The sequence below is a fragment of the Panthera leo genome, chromosome D2 (genome assembly GCF_018350215.1).
Source record: "Panthera leo isolate Ple1 chromosome D2, P.leo_Ple1_pat1.1, whole genome shotgun sequence".
Taxonomy (NCBI): domain Eukaryota; kingdom Metazoa; phylum Chordata; class Mammalia; order Carnivora; family Felidae; genus Panthera; species Panthera leo.
In genome coordinates, this window is record NC_056689.1 from 36,481,758 (window position 1) to 36,502,374 (window position 20,617).

Below are 20,617 nucleotides of genomic sequence, written 5' to 3' on the forward strand. Positions count from 1 at the left end.
ATGATACGCAAAGTTAAGGCAACCAAAAATAAGTAAATAAATAAATTGAACTTCATTGAAATTAAAACTTTTTTGTGCAACAAAGTACACTATCCAGAAAGTGAAAGAAACCCACGAAACCTGCAGAATGACAGAAAATATTTGCAAGTCATATATCTGATAAGGCCTAGTATCCAGAATACATATACAATCTTAACAACCCAACAATATAAAGACAACCCAATTTTAAAAAAATGGATAAAAGACTCAAACATTTCTGAAAAAAAAGAGATACAAATGGCCAACAAAATAAATGAAAAGACATCACTAGTCATCAGGGAAATGCAAATCAAAACCACAATGAGCTATCTCTTCACACCCACTAGGATGGCTATAATCAAAAAGACTGAGGATGGGGAGAAATTGGAACACCAACACTCTACTGGTGGGAATATAAAATGATACAGCCACTTTGAGAAACAGTTTCACAGTTCCTCATGTGGTTAAACAGAGTTATATATAGCTCAGTAATTCTACTTCTGTGTATATACCCAAGAAAAACTAAAAAAATATATGTCCATATGAAAACTTGTATACAGATGTTTACAGCAGCATTATTCACAACAGTCCCAAAATGGAAATAGTCCAAATGTCTATCACCTCATAAATGCATAAGTAAAATGTCCGATATCCATGCGTGAGTATCATTCAGTTATATGAATATTATTCATACCATAAAAAGGTACAAAGTACTAAACATGCTCCAACATGGATGAACCTTGAAAACATTATGTTAAGTGAAAGAAAATCACAAAAGACTACATACTGTATGATTCCATTTATATGAAATATGTAGAAGAGCCAAATCAAGAAATATAGGCAATAGAGTAATGAATGGTTGCTTGGTGCTCAGGGAGGGAGACAGAGGTTTATGGGCCGTTGCTAAAGGGTATGGAGGTTTTTTGGTTTTTTTGTTGCTGTTGTTGTTGTTGTTGTTGTTTGTTGTTTGAGACAATGAAAATGTTCTAAAATTGACTGTGGTGATGATTGTACATACTTGTGATTATACTAGAAATCACAGAATTACACACTTTAAGTGGGAGAATTGCAGGATTATTAATCATATCTCAGCAAAGTTCCTAAAACAAGAGAAACAGCTAAAAGGTAAACTAAACTTGTAATGGCCAGATTTTTATCCATTAAGAAACAGTAATTAACAGTACTATATGATACACTGAAAAATTTAAGTGGGTAGATCTCATGTGAAGTGTTCTTGCCAAAACAACAACAAAAAATACACAGTATGTTGTAGAACTAAAATCACATACATAAAAGTCAGTGATGTGGAAGTAAAACTAAGAAGTTGGCCAAAACCACATGTAGAAACTCTCTTTCATCCTTTCTCCCTCCCTCCCTCCCTTCCTTCTTCCTTCCATCTGTCTGTCTCTATGAGAATGCTGGTAGATACTGAGGAAAGACAACAGACATCAAATTGATAAATAGCAAGTGTTCACAAGTTAATGTCGTAAACAAAATTCAAGCAGGTAAAAATGAGTAAGCAAGCAAGGAAAGAGTTGAAAACAACCTGTCCTGAGCTGAAGAATGAACTGAGGATGTGGATTGAAATGGCTCACCAAGTAGGTGTGGTTAACACCTAAATCTGTAGTAGGCAAATATTTAAATTTAAAATATGAAATGAAGAAGGGCATCTCGGTGGCTCAGTTGGTTAAGTGTCCGACTTTTGATTTTGGCTCATGTCATGATCCCAGGGTCGTGGGATCAAGTCCCATATCGGGCTCTGCACTGAGTGTGGAGCCTGCTCGGGATTCTCTCTCTCCTTCTCTCTCTGCCCCTCCCCAGCTCTTGCTTGCTTTCTCTCTCAAATTAAATAAATAAACATCTAAAAAATATATATTAAATAAATAAAAAAAGTAACCTAACACAATACTGTACAAAAATAAAAAGTACAAGATCAGGTTAGCCAGAGACTTCTCTAGAAAACTTAAGAACGATGCCAATTGAGATTTCAAAAGACACATTTATTCCAAGAATTCTACATAGAGCTAAATCATCAATCATTTGTGAAGGCAATAAAAATATTTTTGAAAAAAAAATATTTTGAATCTCTGAGTACCTAAGCATTTATTGACTTACTTCATTAAAAAAAAAAAAAACACTCAGAAAAGGGGCACCTGCGTGGCTCAGTTGGTTGAGCATCTGACTTTGGCTCAGGTCATGATCCCACAGTTTGTGGGTTTGAGCCCTGCATCGGGCTCTGTGCTAACAGCTCAGAACCTGGAGCCTGCTTCAGATTCTATGTCTCCCTCTCTCTCTGCCCTCCCCAGCTCACGCTCGCACTCTGTCTGTGTCTCTGTCCCTGAAAAATAAATAAACATTAAAAAAAAAAAACTCAGAAAAAAATTTGCATCCTTTAAGATCTTTTTAAACTTTTAGAAATTAAAAAATGAGCAAATTTGTTTTAAAAATACTGGTGAAATGTATTGAAATATGGAATTTAATAAATGGTTGTGTTTTTTATTACTAAACTAAATGCAAATGTCAAAAGTAATCCTTAAAGGAAAAAAATGACATAAAATTATCTGTTAATACAGTAACATTCATCAATTTTTAAAAGTCCACAAAATGAGGTAGGAGAGAGGAGGATGGATATAAAGGCATGTGAATTCCTTGATCTTATAGAAGGAAGAATCAAGAATTAAATTTTTCTAGACAATAATGCTTAGAAAATATACTTTCACACATATTTATAGAATGCCTCGTAACCACTAACTAGAATCAAAAATAGAATATAGATAGTTCACATACCACTAGAGTCAATGAGCATACAAAAATATAGTCCATATACCCAAAGATGGATAATAAAAGACACAATTACAGAGGCACGTGTAAAGCATAATGCAAAATTATAGCATTATATGTTAATAACTAAACAGATATGAACTAAGTGATTTGGTTGAATTACAAAGATTCTCAGACTTGTTCAAAAGCCAAAATGAAAATCAAACTCTGATATATTCATAAAGAAACATGAAAGAACAAAATAAAACAGCCATTGAAAACTGTATTTCAAGAGTAAAATGTTAAATGTTACATTAAGCAAGTTAACTTTATATTGAGAGTTAAAATTTACAATAAAGATATTACCTATTTATGGACAAAATAATATAACTGAAATAGAGAAAGCAAAACTAATTAGCAATTAGAGTAAAATAAATGTGGACTGAGTGTGGTATGTAAAATATCACTGTGTTTCTAGCTTCCACAGCTCAAACCAAAATATAAGAAAATTAAGGATATAATGCAAGTGATTTAGTAGATTTGTGCTAAACTTTGTGACATGTTTAGATAGCTCCCAAACAATAATTACCAAAAAAAAAAAAAAAAGATCCACAGCTCAAAGTATAAAATCTCAGTATATACAAATAAAGTATGAGCTGTAGGGTCTACATTTAAAAAATTAAGATAATAATAGAAATAAAAGTAAATATTCCAGCATCTCCAAGTTTAAAAGAAAAGTATTCTAAAACCTGACTATAGGTCAAGATGAAAATCAAACTTAGAATATAGAGTATTTAAAAATTAAATATTTGAAAATGGTATGTAAAAATGTCATAGACTGAGGCCAAAGCTGCAGAAACAAATTCAGACCCTTAAATGATTTTATTATTAAATACAAAAGAATCATAATAAATAATGCTAAGCATTAAAAGAATTGTCTTTTATTGTTCTTTTTTATCTTAGAAAAGCAGAAGGATGAAATGAAAAGGCATCAATTAATGAAACTGCAGGAAGATATTTATTAAATTGATAAATACCAGAAATAATTCTTGGAAAAAATAAAATAAGCAAGCCTATGACAAATATAACTAAAAAATAAAATTAGAAATAAGAAAGAGAATATAGTGTCATATACGTTTGAGAATTAACTCTCCTATTCCAGAAGCTCTCTTTAATGTCACAGTTACTGGTCATGAGTAAGAAGAACAGCCACTGTTGTTCAACAGCAAGCAAAGTAATGATCATCTACCAACAGAAAAGATTATTAGGAAAAAGAGAAAAATAGAGAAAAAGACCATGTTCCTTAACATGTAAACTGGATGTTATAATGTCATATTTTCTCTAGTAAGTTATTTTAAAGTGCCTTTATTTATTTTGAGGGGGGATGCAAAGAGAGAGGGAGAGAGAGAGAGAGAGAGAGAATCCCAAACAGACTCCACATTGTCAGTCCAGAGCCTGAGGCTGTGCTCAGTCCCAGGAACCGTGAGATCATGACTGAAGCTGAAATCAAGTGTCAGACGCTTAACCGACTGAGCCACCCGGGCGCCCCTCTAGTAAAATTTTTAAGTTTGATATATGCCTAATCATAGATTTAACTGGGTTTTTTAAAAACTTGATATGAATATGCTAAATTTCCTCTGGAAACAGTTTATGAAGTTGTCCTCCCAAGTGTTAAAATAAATATTAAATATTTCATAATTAAACACTGTAGACAATATTAAAAACGAGAAGATCAATCAACCAGAATGGATTAGTGAGAACAAGAGCCTAGTAGTTATACAACCTTCATATGGGAGTTGGCAAATCTGTGGGCCAAATCTAGTCTGCCCCCTATTGTTTTTTTTTTTTTTTTAAATAAAGCTTTGTTGGGACCCAGACATGCCCATTTGTTTACAAGTAGGCTTTTGTGCAATAATGACAGAAGTCAAGTACTTACAGAGTATGTATGGCTCTCAAAAGCCTAAAATATTCACCATCTGGCTCTTTACAAAAAAAACAGTTTGCTAATTTGTTGTTTAATATGATAAGGAAAGCATTATATACCAAAGGGAAAAAATGTTTCTTCAACAAATGATTTAGGGGCAACTGGCTATCTGGAAAAAATTCTTCAACAATATGGTAATGATTAAATAAGTCACAATACATTTACATTAGTTATATTGTCCAAATATTAATATTATGTTTTCAGAGAATATTTAATGGCACAGTAACAATTATACGATATAATAGCAACATATTCAAAAAAGCAGTATCCAAAAAAACGCCATGATCTAAAATTTACATTAAAAGTGTAGACCTCAACAGATAAAGGCTAATTTATGTAAAAATAATTGTATTCTCAAATTTTACTTGGTAATTAATTATGGGTGATAGAATTCTGATTGACTTCAATTTTTTCCTGTAATTTTATTTATTTTATATAGTTTTGACTATGAAAATGTATTTATATTTATATTAAATTTCTAAAAAAAGGAAATGAATGAATGAATTCGTATAACTCAACAGCAAAAATAAGTCACAAAAAACATCCTACACAAAATGGACAAAGGAACTGAATAGACATTTTTTCAAAGAAGACATTCAAATGACCACCAGATACATGAAAAGGTGTTCAATATCACTAATCATCAGGCAAATGCAAATCAAGACCACAATGAGCTGTCTCCTGACACCTGCTAGAATTACTGTTGTCAAAAAATCAAGAAATGACACATGTGTTGATGAGAATGAGGAGAAAAGGAACCCCCTGTACACTGTTGGTGGGAACGTAAATTGGTGCAGCCACTATGGAAAACAGCACGATTGTTCTTCAAAACTTACAAATAGAACTACATATGATCCCGCAATTCCCCTTCTTGGTATATCCCTGAAGGATGAAAAATCACTATCTTAAAGATACATCTGCACTCCCATGTTCACTGCAGAACTTTTTACAATAGCCAAGACATGGACACAACCTAAGCACCCATTGGCAGACGAGTGGATAAAGAAAATGTGGTATATATATATACACAATGGAATAATATCCAGCCATAAAAAGAATGAAATCCTGCCAACTGCAACAACACTGACGAATCCTGAGAGCATTATGTTAAGTAAAATAAGTCCAAAAGAGAAATACAAATATAGTATAATCTCACTTCTATGTGGAACCAAATAAATAAATAAATAAATAAATAAATAAATAAATAAGCAACTATTTCACAGAAACAGAGAACAGATTGGTGGTTGCCAGGGGCTGGATGTGGGGATGGTGGTCAAAGGATACAAACTTCCAGTTATAAGGTGAATAAGTTCTAAGGATGTAATGTACAGCAGGGTGACTACAGTTAATAATACTGTACTACATATTTAAAAGTTGCTAAGAGTAGATTTTAAAAGTTCTCACACACATACACACACAAATGTAGCTATGTGAGATAATGGATGTGCCCACTAACCCTATTGTGGTAATCGTTTCTCAGTATAATACATACATTGGATCATTACACTGTATCCTTAAATGTACATAGTGTTAAAAGTCAATTATATCTCAATGAATCTAGGCAAAAGAAAGGAAGCAAATGTTTATAAAGTAGTTAAAGGCAAAAAACACAGCCACAAACAACCTGATGAAAATATAGCTGAATACTGAACTGATCTCAGGATACCTGAGAGTTCGCTTGTTTGGCAAGCACTTTTTCAGCATAAAAACTATAGAAAAGAATAAAACAAAAAAAAATAAAGCAAAAAAAAAAAAAACCAGTATAGAATAATTCACAAAAGAAAATATGCATTTACACGACTACATACAAATTAGAAGTTTATATACTTCAAAACTATCATAAACGCAGTTAACAGAGAAAATGATAGTGTCCACTAGAGTGCATAGGATGACATTTATCTAACAGTTATGGAAGTGCAAATTAATAGGAGATAACCTGGCAATATTAAAAGCATCAAGAGCTTTAAATGTTCATATTTGTTAAAAACTCAGAAAGTTTGCCTCAAGATAATAAACTGCTTCTTGTTCAAAGATTATGTACAATAATGTTTATCACAGGGTTAATTATTATTACAATAACAAAAATTTTAAGTGAAATGCCCCACAATAAATAGGTAATGGTTAAATAGATTCTGGAATAGCTATATGTTAGAATCTCATGAAATCCTATGAAGGCTTTGTAAATCATGATACCCAATAAGACGACATGATTCAATGCTCTGGATAAAATACTAACTGTGGGGGTGCCTTTGTGGCTCAGTCACTTATGGGTCTGACTCTTGATTTCGGCTCAAGTCATGATTTCACAGTCATGGGATCAAGTCCCACATTGGGCTCCTCTGGGCATGGAGCCTGCTTGGGATTCTCTCTCTCCCTCTCTCTGTACCCCTCTACCCTGCTCATGCTCGCTCAGTCTCTCTCTCAATAAATAAAAATTAAAAAAATAGTTACTGTGAAAATAAAAGGGAAAAAAACCCAACATAATAAAACTGAATGATTCCATACTTATCTATCCATCTGGGAGGAAATATACCAAAATATTTAAAAAAATTTTTAATGTTTATTCATTTTTGAGAGAGAGAGACAGAGACAGAGAGACAGAGCATGATCAGGGGAGGGGCAGAGAGAGAGGGAGACACAGAATCTGAAGCAGGCTCCAGGCTCTGAACTGTCAGCACAGAGCCCGATGCAGCCTCAAATCCACGAGCTGTGAGGTCGTGACCTGAGCTGAGGTCAGAGGCTTAACTGACTGAGGCACCCAGGTACCCTGGAAATATACCAAAGTATTAATCATGCTTATCTTTGGGTGTTGAAAATATGGTTCACTTTATATATTTATATATATTTATATTTATATATATTCTTTATATATTTCTTGTGCTTTCAAAATACCCCACACTGAGTATGAATAACATTTCTAATGAAAACAGTCAATGATTTTTAAATGAAAACCACTATAAATTCTGTTCTGCAAAGTCTAGAAGGTCAACATGAAAGATTATTGTTTTGTTAAATCTTTAGGATTTGGCTTTCCCCTTCTGTGTTGAAACCAGTTACACTGAAACAACACAAACTTCAGATCAATCAGTCACTGACATTTATTGAGCATCTACTAATCCTTGGGTCTTGGTTTGTGCCTAAAATTGTATGCTGCTCAGAGTGTGTCACTTTCAAAATTTCCCATCACACAGGTATAATTTCAGGGCAGGCCACAGGGTTTCATGGGTGCCCGAACAACACAGAGTTCACTCATAACTCTGAACACAAATCTCTGCCCTCTGACCTGGCTCTGTATCCCAGACCTCTCTCCTTGATTTTTCCACGCAGGCATCAAGAAGCAGCACTGCGGGCAACAATACCGGCTACGACAGAGAATAATGACGTCTGTCTGTCAGCAGAGCACTCTTGCTCCTATTCTGCTGCCTCAATAATCAGCCTGCAGAGAAGTACTTTGAGCATTGCATGTGGGTGTGTTCTAAGCATGCATCAAGGTCTCTTTGTGATCTGAGTGACTTGGTGGAAAGAGCATGCTTTTCTTGAAAAAGGATATCCAGATGGTCATAATGGAAGGCACAGATTTCTTCTTGTGGTTGGGGTATCACTCACAGAGCATAACATCGGTCTGCAGCTAAGCACCAAATCCAGAGCTTTCTGCATAGAAAGTGGCTGTTTCAGCACCACACGGCAAACCAGATGCTAGGACTTCAAATACCAATTATCACAGACAATTCCTGTGGAGGATGCGCCAGCTACAGCAAACTTCCATACAACTCCCTTGACCCAGAAGGCACAATTCTTTTCTGGATTAATAGAAACACTAGAACTGAAGAAACACAAACTTCTGGAGGGAGGACTGCAGTATGGAAGTGTGATCCTTTGCCTCCTAAGCTTCCGTACTGCTGGCCTTTTCTGTGACTGTGTTCATCTTACTTCTGCTAGAAGCCTTGTGAGGGACTTCCGTATAGAGCCTCCAGACTTAGCCAGACTAGTCTTCAGGGATGCTATGTGCAGAGGCCATGGCTGTTCCTGTGTCACATGGGCTTTGGGAAGCCTATGGGAACCAAGGTAGGGTCTTTCTTGTGCTTGGAATCAAGAGACCCATGTAGGGGCGCCTGGGTGGCTCAATTGGTTAAGCATCCAACTTTGGCTTATAGGTCATGATCTTGCAGTCTGTGAGTTTGAGTCCCGGGTCAGGCTCTGTGCTGACAGCTCAGAGCCTGGCACCTGCTTTGAATTCTGTGTCTCCCTCTCTGTCTCTCTGTTTCTCCTCTGCTCATGCTCTCTCTCTCTCTGTCTCTCAAAAATAAATAAAGGTTAAATGTTAAAAAAAAACAAAAAGAGGGAGAGAGAGACACACACACATGTTGTTTAGGGAATAGGGGAGCCCCTCTTCCTACTACCAAGGTCAGGACTCCATCCTTAGTCAGGAAAGCTTTTCTTCTAGGTAAGACAACATGGTCCTGACTTCAGAATTCAGCTAGTATGGCTTTAAATCCCTGATTCGCCACTCAACAGCCATGACGATGGGAAAGTTACCTGACTTTAGTATGCCTCGAGTTCCTCATCCATGTAACCGGAATCCAAGAAAACCCAGTATGAGCCAGCTTACAGTGTTAAATGAGATACTTTGTGTAACTTTTAGTGCACAACAAATACTCAAAAAATGGTAGTTTATAAAAGTAACAACCAATTAGCAATGCAAGCAATTTAGAAAATTCCATCTCCCCACGTTTCTGTGTTCTCAACTCTCCTATCAGAGAGCTGGACCACGTGCATGGCCTCCTTGGCCTCAGAACTTTGACCTTTCTCAGATATAGACGGAGTAACAGGGCTTGAGGAAGCTGAGAAACCCTGGGCAGAGGACCTGACTGCACAGAGAAATCTGAGGCCACAGTGCCACCTAGCCTGCTCTGCAGACACCCCTCTGTGCCTGTGTTTCTAACACACTGGAGCATCTTCCTCTTTTTATTTTTTTAAAGTATAATTACCAGAGCTTATGTTTCACAGTTAATGCTGTCAAGCCTGTTAAACTAATTGGTCTTTTATAGAAAATTTAACTGAAAATTAACACATCTTTTAATAACATTGCCTTAACTTTAATGGCACTTTGCCTTTCGTTTATAATTGCTCTAAAATTGTCATTTTCCATGCCATAGCTGCCATTTTTTATATTTGCTAGTTTGCATGGTGTAGATTTTTATTTTTAGTATTTTTCTTTCATGAGGGATGAGAACGATTTGATTTTTTTTTTTTTTTTTTTTTTTCCCAATCCCAGGCCTTCCTGGCCTGATGTGACAGCAGTGGTATGTTCCAGGTGCAACACAGCTCACTACCGTTTGCTACACAGACATTGGCGCTAGCTGGTCTGCCTCAGGATGGCCCACCGGCTGTCTCTCACCTAGTGAGCAGAGGAAGTGAGGCTTTAGGGTGGAATGTAAGGAAGAGGGCCATGGAGGAATAATCTGTTTATGTTAACGTGGCACTGGATTAGCTTGGGCTGACTGAGAACTTGTCCCCTCCAAAACACCCTCCTTAATGCAAGGACAAATGCAAGTACAACTAAGAGAGTAAATCGTGTGGGGGAGCCTGGGTGGCTCAGTCAGTTAAGCAACTGACTCTTGATTTTGGCTCCGGTCATGATCTCAGTTTGTAGGGTTGAGCCCTGCATCGGGTTCAGTGCTGACAGCGCAGAGCCTGCTTGGGATTCCCTCTGCCCTTCCCCTATTTGTTCTCTCTTTCTCTCAAAATAAATTTTACAAAGTAATAATTAAAAAAAACCAGAGAGTAAATCATGTGGGTCCATCTTCCAGATGGTCACATTCTTCATTCTTCCCAACATAAGCTCGGTAATTTCTGGCAAACAGAGACCAGCTCTCTGATATTAGAGAATAGAATACAGAAGCATAACATATATGTGTCTGTGAGTACATACACATATGCGTATATGTACATGCATAGATATGTACACACACATATATAATCTACTTCTTTGTAGTTACATTTGATCTTAAATATTTGTCAACTCTGTGAAAGATTTTCATCTACCTTTGTCCCTACCTGATTCCTTGAATGTGGTAAGAGGCTGTTAATATCATTCTCATTAACAGTTAGACCCAACTGAGCCCCAGACAGTGGAAAAGACAGACACAGGATGCTGCTGAGCTGGGACCAGAAGCTCTAAGTCCTAATTCATGGGCTGGTGCCACACTGTTTCTCCTCTATGTCCTTGCCTTTTTTATGAAATACTAACTTATTGAACATGCAAACACTCACCCTGGGCATTGATGCAGTGGGCAAAGCAGAGGTACACATGGGATAAAATGCTCATACTGAAGTTTTTCTTGGGCTCCTGAGGGATTCAGCACTGAGGGTCCCTCGATATGACGGCATCCTCTGTTGTGCCTGCAATGCTTGTTGGATGTATAGGACACTGGAAAAGGGGGCCTCTGGTTCTCCTCTGCCCTTTCCCTTTACACTGGTAGGTATGTCTTTCTCTGTATTTTTTTCCAGGTTAGGTAGAATGTACAAATCTGAAACTTCAGGGAATCTTATTTTCTAAAAAAGCAACAACACTGCGACTGTGCAGTGGAATTCATCAGCTCTCATTACAGGATGCCCTCTTTTCTCCCCAGAAGGGGTTGTCTTCTCAGCACTCCTTTGATAACGATGGTACAGTGTGGTATACTTCTGTCTGAGAAAGGTTGAGGGTTCAAAGAAAATGGACATCACATGTTCAACCTCCTGACTCAAAGGACAGGCAAATGGCCAGAAGACCAAGGATGCTCTCTGATGACAGTCGTGAGGGCTCACAAAATTAGAAGCAGGAGGCCTGTAAGTCTGGTTCGGCAGAATGGACAGGCAGGGACCAGTGGCATGAGTAAAACAGGCCTGGTAGAATCCAATGGGGAATAGTGTGGGCTGTAGCTAAGGGGACCATTGCTCAGCTCTAACCAATTGCTGCTTTGTGGGCATCTGAGAATCTGCTTTGTGACTCTAATCAAAATTAGCTGGAAACCCATATTTTATGTGTAATCTTGTAATTTTAAAACATTGGCAGCAGATTCCATTTAAACATTAAAAACCTTTTGGAAATGCAGAACCTGTCTGTGGGATGGGTGTTGCCTGCTATGTGCTGTTTTGAGACTTCTATGATAGACCCATCATTACAAGCCAAATATCATCAGTCCAGGTACTCGTGCCAAAATATTGTGCTGTTTCTCTTTCTTTCTTCTCTTAAAATGAGTGCACTAGGATGGCACACTGGACAGAAAAATAACCAGAGGTTGAGTTCAGGACTCAATTCAGTGATGGATTTGTTCTTCCATCCAGAACACACAGGAAGCAGTGCCCTTAGGAGGATGCCAGTGGCATCCGAAGGAAGAAGCATCCTCTAACCAGGACTGAAGTGTTTAACCCCGGACTTAGAACCTTGCGGAGTGTGATGTTTTGGACGCAGAATACTCACAGTATGGACGACAGCTTTGCCTGTCTGACTGCTTATTGTATGTCCCTCCCCGGTATCCACTCTCTTCCAACCATGATGGCCTTCAACTACTCTCTCAGACAAACCAAACCCAGCTCAGCACCACTGTTCAGCCTTTGCCCTGTTCTTTCTTCTGCCTTGGAAAGCTACTCGCCCTCACCCCCAGGCGCTTTCTTCTTCTGATTTTTTGGTGTCAGCTTCCAAGTGTTCTGTTAAGATAGCTTTACTCTGACCACGGTTGCTAACACAGGTCTCTACACCCGTGCAAACTATTTTATGTTCTTCAAATCAGTCTTGCCCATTTCATAGTATTCATTTACTACTACTAGCAGTAATGATAACTACTGTCATTTACATAGTTATCGCCCACTAGAATGAAAGTTCCAACAACAGGAGGGCAGGGTCTTCCTCTTTCTTCTTCACTACTGAATCCTCAGCATCAAAATAGTGCCTGGCATTTAGTTAAGTGCCCAGTGAAGGCATCGATTAGTAACAATGAATGCATATAGAGCTTGTCATGTGCAAAGCACTGCACTAGTCACTTTACAATCTTAACTCATTTAATTATCTCAACAATTCTGTGAGGAAGGTACTATTATTTTTTTTTGATATTTATTTATTTTTGAGACAGAAAGATAGGGCGTGAGTGGGGGAGGAGTAGAGAGAGAAAGGAAGACACAGAATCCGAAGCAGGCTCCAGGCTCTGAGCTGTCAGCACAGAGCCCAACCCAGGCCTCGAACCCACAAACCGTGAGATCACGACCTGAGCTGAAACCGGAAGCTTAACCAACTGAGCCAAGGTAGTACTGTTATGATCCCAATTTTAAAGATAGGGAAACTGAGGCACAGAGAGGTTAAGGTTACACAGCCAGTACATGGTGGTTCTGGGCTCTGGATCCAAGCAGTCGGACTCTTAGTTCATGACTTATCTTTTCTGTCTAGGGAGGGTCCAGGTAGAACTCACATTGGGGGTGAGGGATGGGAAGAGTATGTAGCTGTGGAAAAGAAGTCTGAATACTCGCGTGCCAGTTTTAGCTCTAAATACAAAGAGGCTTCCTTTCATCTTTCTCGTCTGTGTGTGACCGGCAAGCTGGTACCACTCTGAAAAACACATTTCTTATTTTTCGGTCGTCTTCCTAGAGGCATCCACCCACAAGCGTAATTACTCCCTCTCATCATGTGTTTCTGCTGCTGATTAGCAGGAGGCAGCCGTGAGGCCATGTCTGCAACATCCCTATCTGTTCAGGAATGCCTGCGATGAATCAAAACATTACTCTTTTAACAAATGAAGCAGGAAGCAGCAGGAGTTGACTTATGAAGGACAATATTCAGGGGATGTTTGGACACATGATTAAATGGCAATTTGGGGGCTAGAAAAAGGAGATCATGGACATCTGAAGAGGTGTGTGTGTAAATGTCGGCATGCTGCTTGTAAGCGAGTGCCTGGGATGAAGCTTACCTCTGGCTCCCGCTGCTTGGAGAGGCCTCAGTTTCTCAATTTACATTCCTGCCAACCCTCTCAGTTCCTTCTAGTTACTGCCTTGGTTCTTGACTAATCTCCTGGTTTTTCATACATGAGGTAGAATGCAAAGAAATCACAGGTAACATTTTTGTCAACTGGGTCTGAGGAACCCGACTCAATTCAAGACCTCACTGTGCAACTTGTTCGTCCCAGACGATGAAAACCAGGCCTGGAATAACTGGATACGCATTTTGACTAATGATTTGAAAAGTCACTGTCAGTAGATTGGTTAAATATGTCCTGCTTCAGGTTTGTGCACGTTATTGCCCAAAAGATCAGACGCTAGAGCTGAAGTGCCTCTCACGGTTCTGGGCCCTCAACGGATGAAGCTGGTGATGAGTACAATGACAGTTACTAGATTCTTGATACCCTTTTTTCCCAGGCTGGAATTCAGAAGGAATGCTGCTGGCAGACCGTAGCATCCATACATGCCTTAGCCACTCTCTCCCAGACACTTCAGTTTGCATTTCAAAGGAGATTAGAGACGGCTTTTTAAAAATTTCAAGCCAACCCACTTTGATTTCTCATCTGAGTTTCCAAGAACTGACTCCCTGGTGGTGCTACAGACAGACAGTTGTGCAGCTCAGATCCAGATGTGCCCCCTACCCCCGCCCTGTGGCTACCGTGGGCCCCTTCAGTTGTGTAGGGGTGAAGTTCTTTGTTGCTTAAAATCAACTTTATTGGTTTTATTGGTACGAAGGGCTGGCTTCATGGGTGTGTGGCCTGTGCAGTCACCCAGGGTCCAGGCTCAGGAGAGCCCCTCACTTGGCTTAAAGCTCTGCTGTCATCATTTTGAAATTCTTAATAATGTATGAAAAGGTGGGCTTGCTAATTATAGAGCTGGTCTTGCCTGGACTATTCAGAATGTCTGACAGGTAGACAAATAAATAATTTTATAAATTTGAATTTTTATAAATTGTTGATAGAGTATTTTGTAGTTCTAGGAAAAAAATCTACTGTAAACAGTTTCATCATCTCTTAGTAACAACAATCTTCTGTAATCTCTCTAATTAGGATCAGAAGTCAAATGAAATTTCTAAAGAGATGAATTACAGAAATCCGGCTGAAACTGAAGACCATACAGACAAGTCGGCACTGTATGAGCGTATCCTGTAGCTTCTATCTTCTGGCTTGCTTAAGGTATTTGCCCAAACTGAGCCCAACATCACTAGCAGGTAGAAAGGTTACTCCTGGAACCAGCAGGCAGTCAGAAAGAAATCACAAGTCCTGGGAAACCAAGAGTGCCTTCTCCAGGGACAGTTTTCTCTCCTTCTTGCCTTGGAAAGCTAAGTTATGGCATGATGCCTAGTCAACCTTAATTCAGATGAATATTGTCTCATAATTATTTTTAAACCCATAATTCTAATTTTTTAAATAAGATGTGCTTGCAGTTGGACCACATTCAGAAATACCGAATAACCTAAATTAGTCTTAAAAAGCTTTATGTTTTTTTTCTTTCCTCAAATAGAGGTTCTTCTGGGATCAGCTTTAATGAATAGAGGAGAATAATGCATAATTAGCATATCAGTTGTTTAACACATTCAGGAGAATAGCCTTCTTAAGCACTTTAAGGAATGTATGTGTATAAAAACTCACTGAGCTATGTTTATGGTTTTAATGTGTTCAATAAAACGCTTTTTCATGGATTCCTCAAAGCTCAGTTTTTATCCAGCTTGTGTCTGTATTTTCATAAATTGTGAATTTGAGGGCTCCAAAATAAAGAGGTTTTTCTAATAAATAAAGACATTCGGTGGGAACACTTCACAATCCTCAATAATAACCAGAATAGGTTATTATTGTCTGCTTTTTGCCTTTTTTTAGTTCAAGATAGCTTCATGAACCGGGGCCTACTTTTAATTGTTATTTGTTTTTAGTCTCAAAAGTGAAAAAATAATGCCTTGACTGTTTGGTGCATATCAAGTTAGAAAAGAAACCAATGATGCTTTTGACCTCCTCAGCCAGCCCGTCCTCCTCTCTCTGCCACTGCTTCATTCCTTCCTGGCAGCAGAGAACCGGCTAGGCCTGGCCCTCATGCGAGGTCTCCTCCCAGGACTTGCGTTTCAGTGATGGGCAGGGATGGAAGAGACACCCTTGACACCTTGTTCTCTTCCATCTTCTGCTCATATTCAATCTATCTCCAAGTCCTATCAATTTTCCTGACCAACACTACTCAGATGCACCCACTCCCTCCAGCTCCGCCAGCTCTATCCCTGTCCAAGCTTTGATAGCCTCATATGCTCAGACTTCCTGCTGCCATCTTGTTTCCTAAGCCATCCTCCACACACCAGCCAGGACAATCCTCTTAAAACATAAACCTGATCACATGACTTGCCAGCTTAAAACCACCCTTCAATGCCTCCTCATTTACCTTGAGATAAAAAGCAAAGCCATAAAAATGAGTTTTCTGGTCTTGCAGGTCCAAACTTGCCTCGCCCTCCCCTCTCCCTCTTTCACTGTGGCCCAGCTACACAGGCTTTCTTTGGCCTCCTTAAGATTGTCAGTTTCCCTCACCGCCAGGCCTTTGCATTTGCTTTTCTTCTTCAGGGGATGTTCTTCCCACAAAATCTCCCCTCTTCCTTACCTTCCTCACACTTTCAAGAATTCATAACCAAATATTGAGTTAGTTACACAGCAGTCTGACTAACATTGGTATCCCCTTCTAGACTGCAAGCTTTGCATGGTCATGCTCTCCCCGGGAGCTCAAGCTTCGGGCCTAGGCTGCTAACGTTGGAGGTCAGAGATGCTCCAGTCCCATATCCCGCACCCACTCACCGCACTCATGAGCGAGTCCAGGACACTGACTGCAAATGCTGTCCCGCATGCAAATGGCTGCGTGAGGTACAGTTCTGTGTCGGGATCGTCATCATCGTCTTGGTCCAAAAACTGAACATTAGTATCGTTCACTAGAAAAAGTGTAAAATGAGAATTAGCTCCAAAGACCATACACAAACAGTGAAGCCAGAGAAAGAGCAGGCTACTGGTTTAGCAACACTGAAGTCACTGAAAAAGAAAGAAAAGCATGGGAGAAGCTGTAAATGAATCTTGGGGTGGGAGCCAGCAGACTCAATGGACTGCTTCTACGTGATTGTTCAAGCTTCTCAGGCCTGGAGAGCAATGAGTTCAAGCAGCCTTGCTCCCTGGCAGGCCGCCGGAGAACTGCTGGACAGTGCTGGTCAGTCCTTTGGTATAGTTTTAGAATCATGACCGAAGAACACCCTGAAGTGTTTTTCGGTAGCCAAGTCCTTTGAGAGATGAACATATTTCAAGGATGAGTAGCCATGAGTAGCCATGCTGGGATGCTAAGTTTAGCCACAGGAAAAGAAAGCAATTTATTAAGACTGAAGAGCGATAGACTGGGAACACGGCAAAGGCACATAGCAAGGAATTTACCTGCAGGCAGGACCTAGCCCGCCGGGGGTCAGCCTGGGTAGAGCCTGGTGTCCCTAGCCCTGAATCTAGGCACACACTGACAGGCCCTGTCTGACAGACTGTGACCCCAGGTGGGATGGATTCCTGGCTGTCTCCAGCTGCTTGCTGATACAGACTTGCTGTGCATTCCGAGTTGCGTGGGGACGCCCACGTTCTCCCTTTCCCCTTCTAAACAGCTCAATCTTTTATGTGCTTCAGCTAAAGTAGATGCAGCATTTGATGCTGTAGTTCATTTCCATCTGAGGATTCCTCAAGGACTCCTCCGGCAGGCACGTGCAGACTGATTGGCTGTGTCACTGAGATGTCTTTAACTTATTAAAAATTAAATGACAAATTAATTTCCATTCCCATCTTGGCTTCAGAAATTATCAGTTTTGCAGAGCAAGTAATAGGGAAGAAAGTGTGGGGTGGGGGAGGAGATGAGCACTCATGATTTCTGGAATAATTATGGTGCTTTTAGGAAAAGAATAGATGAGGTTTCCTTTTTTTTGATTCCTTTCTAAATGTATCAGTTGCTAATTCTCTTTCCTAGAGTTATTGTTCTAATTTTTTTTCCTGAAAGTTACTTTTTGGGTAACTTTTTTTAACTTTTGTTTGTTTATCGTATGAGGCAGAATAAATGATAATAGGCTAAGAGGCTAGGCATGGAATTATTTTTAAGTGACACCATCTTGTTTCCCTACAGAAAAATTTTAATGGGGGAACATTTTTGCTCAGCAACACTTGAATTACAGGCTAGTGGGTTAAGGTGCAAAATGCAAGATCTGACAAGTCAGCTTTGAATCTGGGCTCTGTATAAACCCTGTACAAGCAAGGCACTTCATCATTCCATGGCGTAGTTTGTCTGTCTGTAAAATGGGAGAAATAATAGCAGCTCTCATGAGGTTGGCAGGAGGCTCCTATAAGATTGTGTTTGGTGAGCCTGGCCCAGGACCTTGATAGACATCAGCTGCTCTCAGGATTGCCTTTCTGAGTCAATGTTCTGTCCACCTCACTACATTATGAAAATTCCCAGCTTCCCTCTGCCTCTCTCGGAAGCAAGAAAGACCTTGCTGAGAGACCCTACTGGGGCCATATGGTAGCTTTTCCTCTCTTCCCTCCATTTACCCAAAAGTATCTTGGAGGCTACAGTATAGACTTCTTGCCTTGTGGATCAGAAATATGAACTCTGGACAATACTCAGAGGAGTGTGGTTTCAATTACTTAGAATAGCCAAGGACAGCATGTGCACTGACACTCCAAAAGCTATAGCATCTGTTACCTCTTTTCAAGACCACGGGGAACGGGAGGTACTAGACTTGGAGGGGATGTGGCCACAAGTAGGGAGACACGAGTAGATTGTCAGCAAGCCAGGCATTTCAGTCATTGGGAAAGAGCTCCAGGGCAGGAACCAGGGTTCCCTGAAAATCCTGTGTTTTGTTCTGGGATAGTCTCAGAGGGAGAGCAGACAGTGTTATCCAAAGCCTATTTCACAGAACAGTCATTATGTGAATGCTAAGAGGGATTTTTTTTTTAAATCCCTCCCCAAATGTTGTATAGTTTCCTAGAACTGGAAAGCAGGTGAAATAGCTTTAAACAAATTTCCTTCTTGCAGAACTTCTGGGAGCCTTCAATCCACTAACATCAACTGAAACTCTCCAAGTGGGTGAAGACTGGAATACACTACACAGTTTTAAAAATGTGTTTGGTGCTAGCATCCCCTGTGCTTTTTAGAAGGCATTCTACTGGTTGGCATAATGTGGAACGTGACTCAGAACATGAAGGTAAATAGTAGATATGTGTGGGGACGCAGGGAGGCCAAGTGATTGGTGGATGATGGTGTACTTGCAAACGTGGTATGAGCACTAGGAAAACAAGGCTTAAGGCAGAAGGTAAGGATGATGTGAACACACGGAAGGTTCTCTGAGCTCCCAGAAGAGATCTGGTGAGGAACAAAGGCTCAGGAGATTCCATTATGCTAACTGAATGCCTGCATTGTTGCCTCCGATTTGGGCCACCCAGCCTTTTCTTTTCTCTCCTACTAATCACAAATAAAGATATCCTAGTTAGCTGGCGGCACATGAATTCCAAACAGAAAAAGAAATTCCTGGCAGTGATGATTTTGAAGTGCCACTAAAGGTTTCTGAGATGGAGATATCTGGATGAATTTTCCAACCTGCCATCCCGGCTGCACACGCTCTCTGGGTCTCTTACAACCCTATGGTTCTGAGAAGAGCAATCCCGAAACCCAGGCTTTTAGCCAACTTCTCTAAACATGAAAAAGACACCTCTCCTACTGTTGGAAACAGAAAATAGTGCAATCCTCCTTGACCTGAGTGAATTTGTCCTGATAAATAGCTACGTCTCCAATAATGCAGTGCTGAATGGTGGACAATTTATTCCTTAGTTTCCAGACACCTCACAAGCAAGATTACTGTGTTAAAAGCCTGCTCTCTTATTTTGAAATATATTTGGGGGCCACGAGAATGGCATGTTCGTTTCATTCGTGAGTCATTTGAAGGCAGGTGCTCCCCACCTCTCTATCCACCCCTCTGCAGAGCGGCACATTTGCTGTCTCTATTTAGAAGATCAATCCCCAGTTCTGAGACCTGCTGCTGATGGGTGCCTTTTACAGAGTTATTAACCAAGTCATGGGGAAGTGTGAAGGGCCTGACAAATGTAGTCACGACCAGAACCCTTCATCTTCCCGGTGAATCCACTCTGAATCTCCCTGAGGCTCTGGGCCAGGCCGGATGGGGGTCAGAGAGCAGGACTGTGCCTCAGTGGTGGCTCACCTCAGCCTTGGCACCCTTCTTGAAATCTTGCCTTTTGTAAGAAAAGGTCCCCTGGGAGCTGGCTGCTTTTTATGGTTTCAGAACCAGAGGTTCTGAGAAAAGGCCTTGTGGTGGTGGGGGGGGGGGGGGGGAGGCAAATAAAGTCAGAATAAAGGAAAATAAACAGCTGGAGGGAAGGCTCCGTCTTAGGTTTCTTATCTTAAAATTTTTATATTTCTCCTTTGGCTTCCTCTGAGAGCTGTGAAGACATGTCAGTCAAACTGACAGTATGTTGGAAGAGGAATATGAGGGAGAAGGCGGGGAAGCAGGGGGACACATGGAAAAGAAAAAAAAGGAAAAAAAAAAAGGCCCAGGCCAAAGAAAATGAATTAGAGCAAAGATGCTTTGGAAACAACTGCCAGGTCAGATGGGTGTGATCAAAGGTTTACTGATGCTGTGTGGGGAAAAAAATCATTAAGAAAGGCCAGAACAAGACAGTCGATTCCAACCAGAGCCACAAATAAAACACATTCAAAGCAGTGCCATGGGGTAGTCTTTCTGTTACAGCCGGTGAAATAAAAAAACAAGCCGATGATAGTTGGAAACACCAACCACGGAACAAAAGGAGATACTGATGTGAAGGAAAACAGTGCTTCTTACCCAGTTCA

General features: G+C 39.9%; 1 protein-coding gene across 8 annotated transcripts in view; it reads right to left on the reverse strand.

The window, feature by feature from the left end:
* KCNMA1 (potassium calcium-activated channel subfamily M alpha 1) overlaps positions 1 to 20,617 on the reverse strand; it is a 726,269-nt gene that overhangs the window by 18,234 nt on the left and 687,418 nt on the right. For all 8 annotated transcript variants that reach the window (XM_042909283.1, XM_042909282.1, XM_042909285.1 and 5 more), the window contains one exon: positions 16,540 to 16,670. In XM_042909283.1, the coding sequence (XP_042765217.1) occupies positions 16,540 to 16,670 (131 nt within the window). The remainder of the gene's footprint in view (positions 1 to 16,539; positions 16,671 to 20,617) is intronic.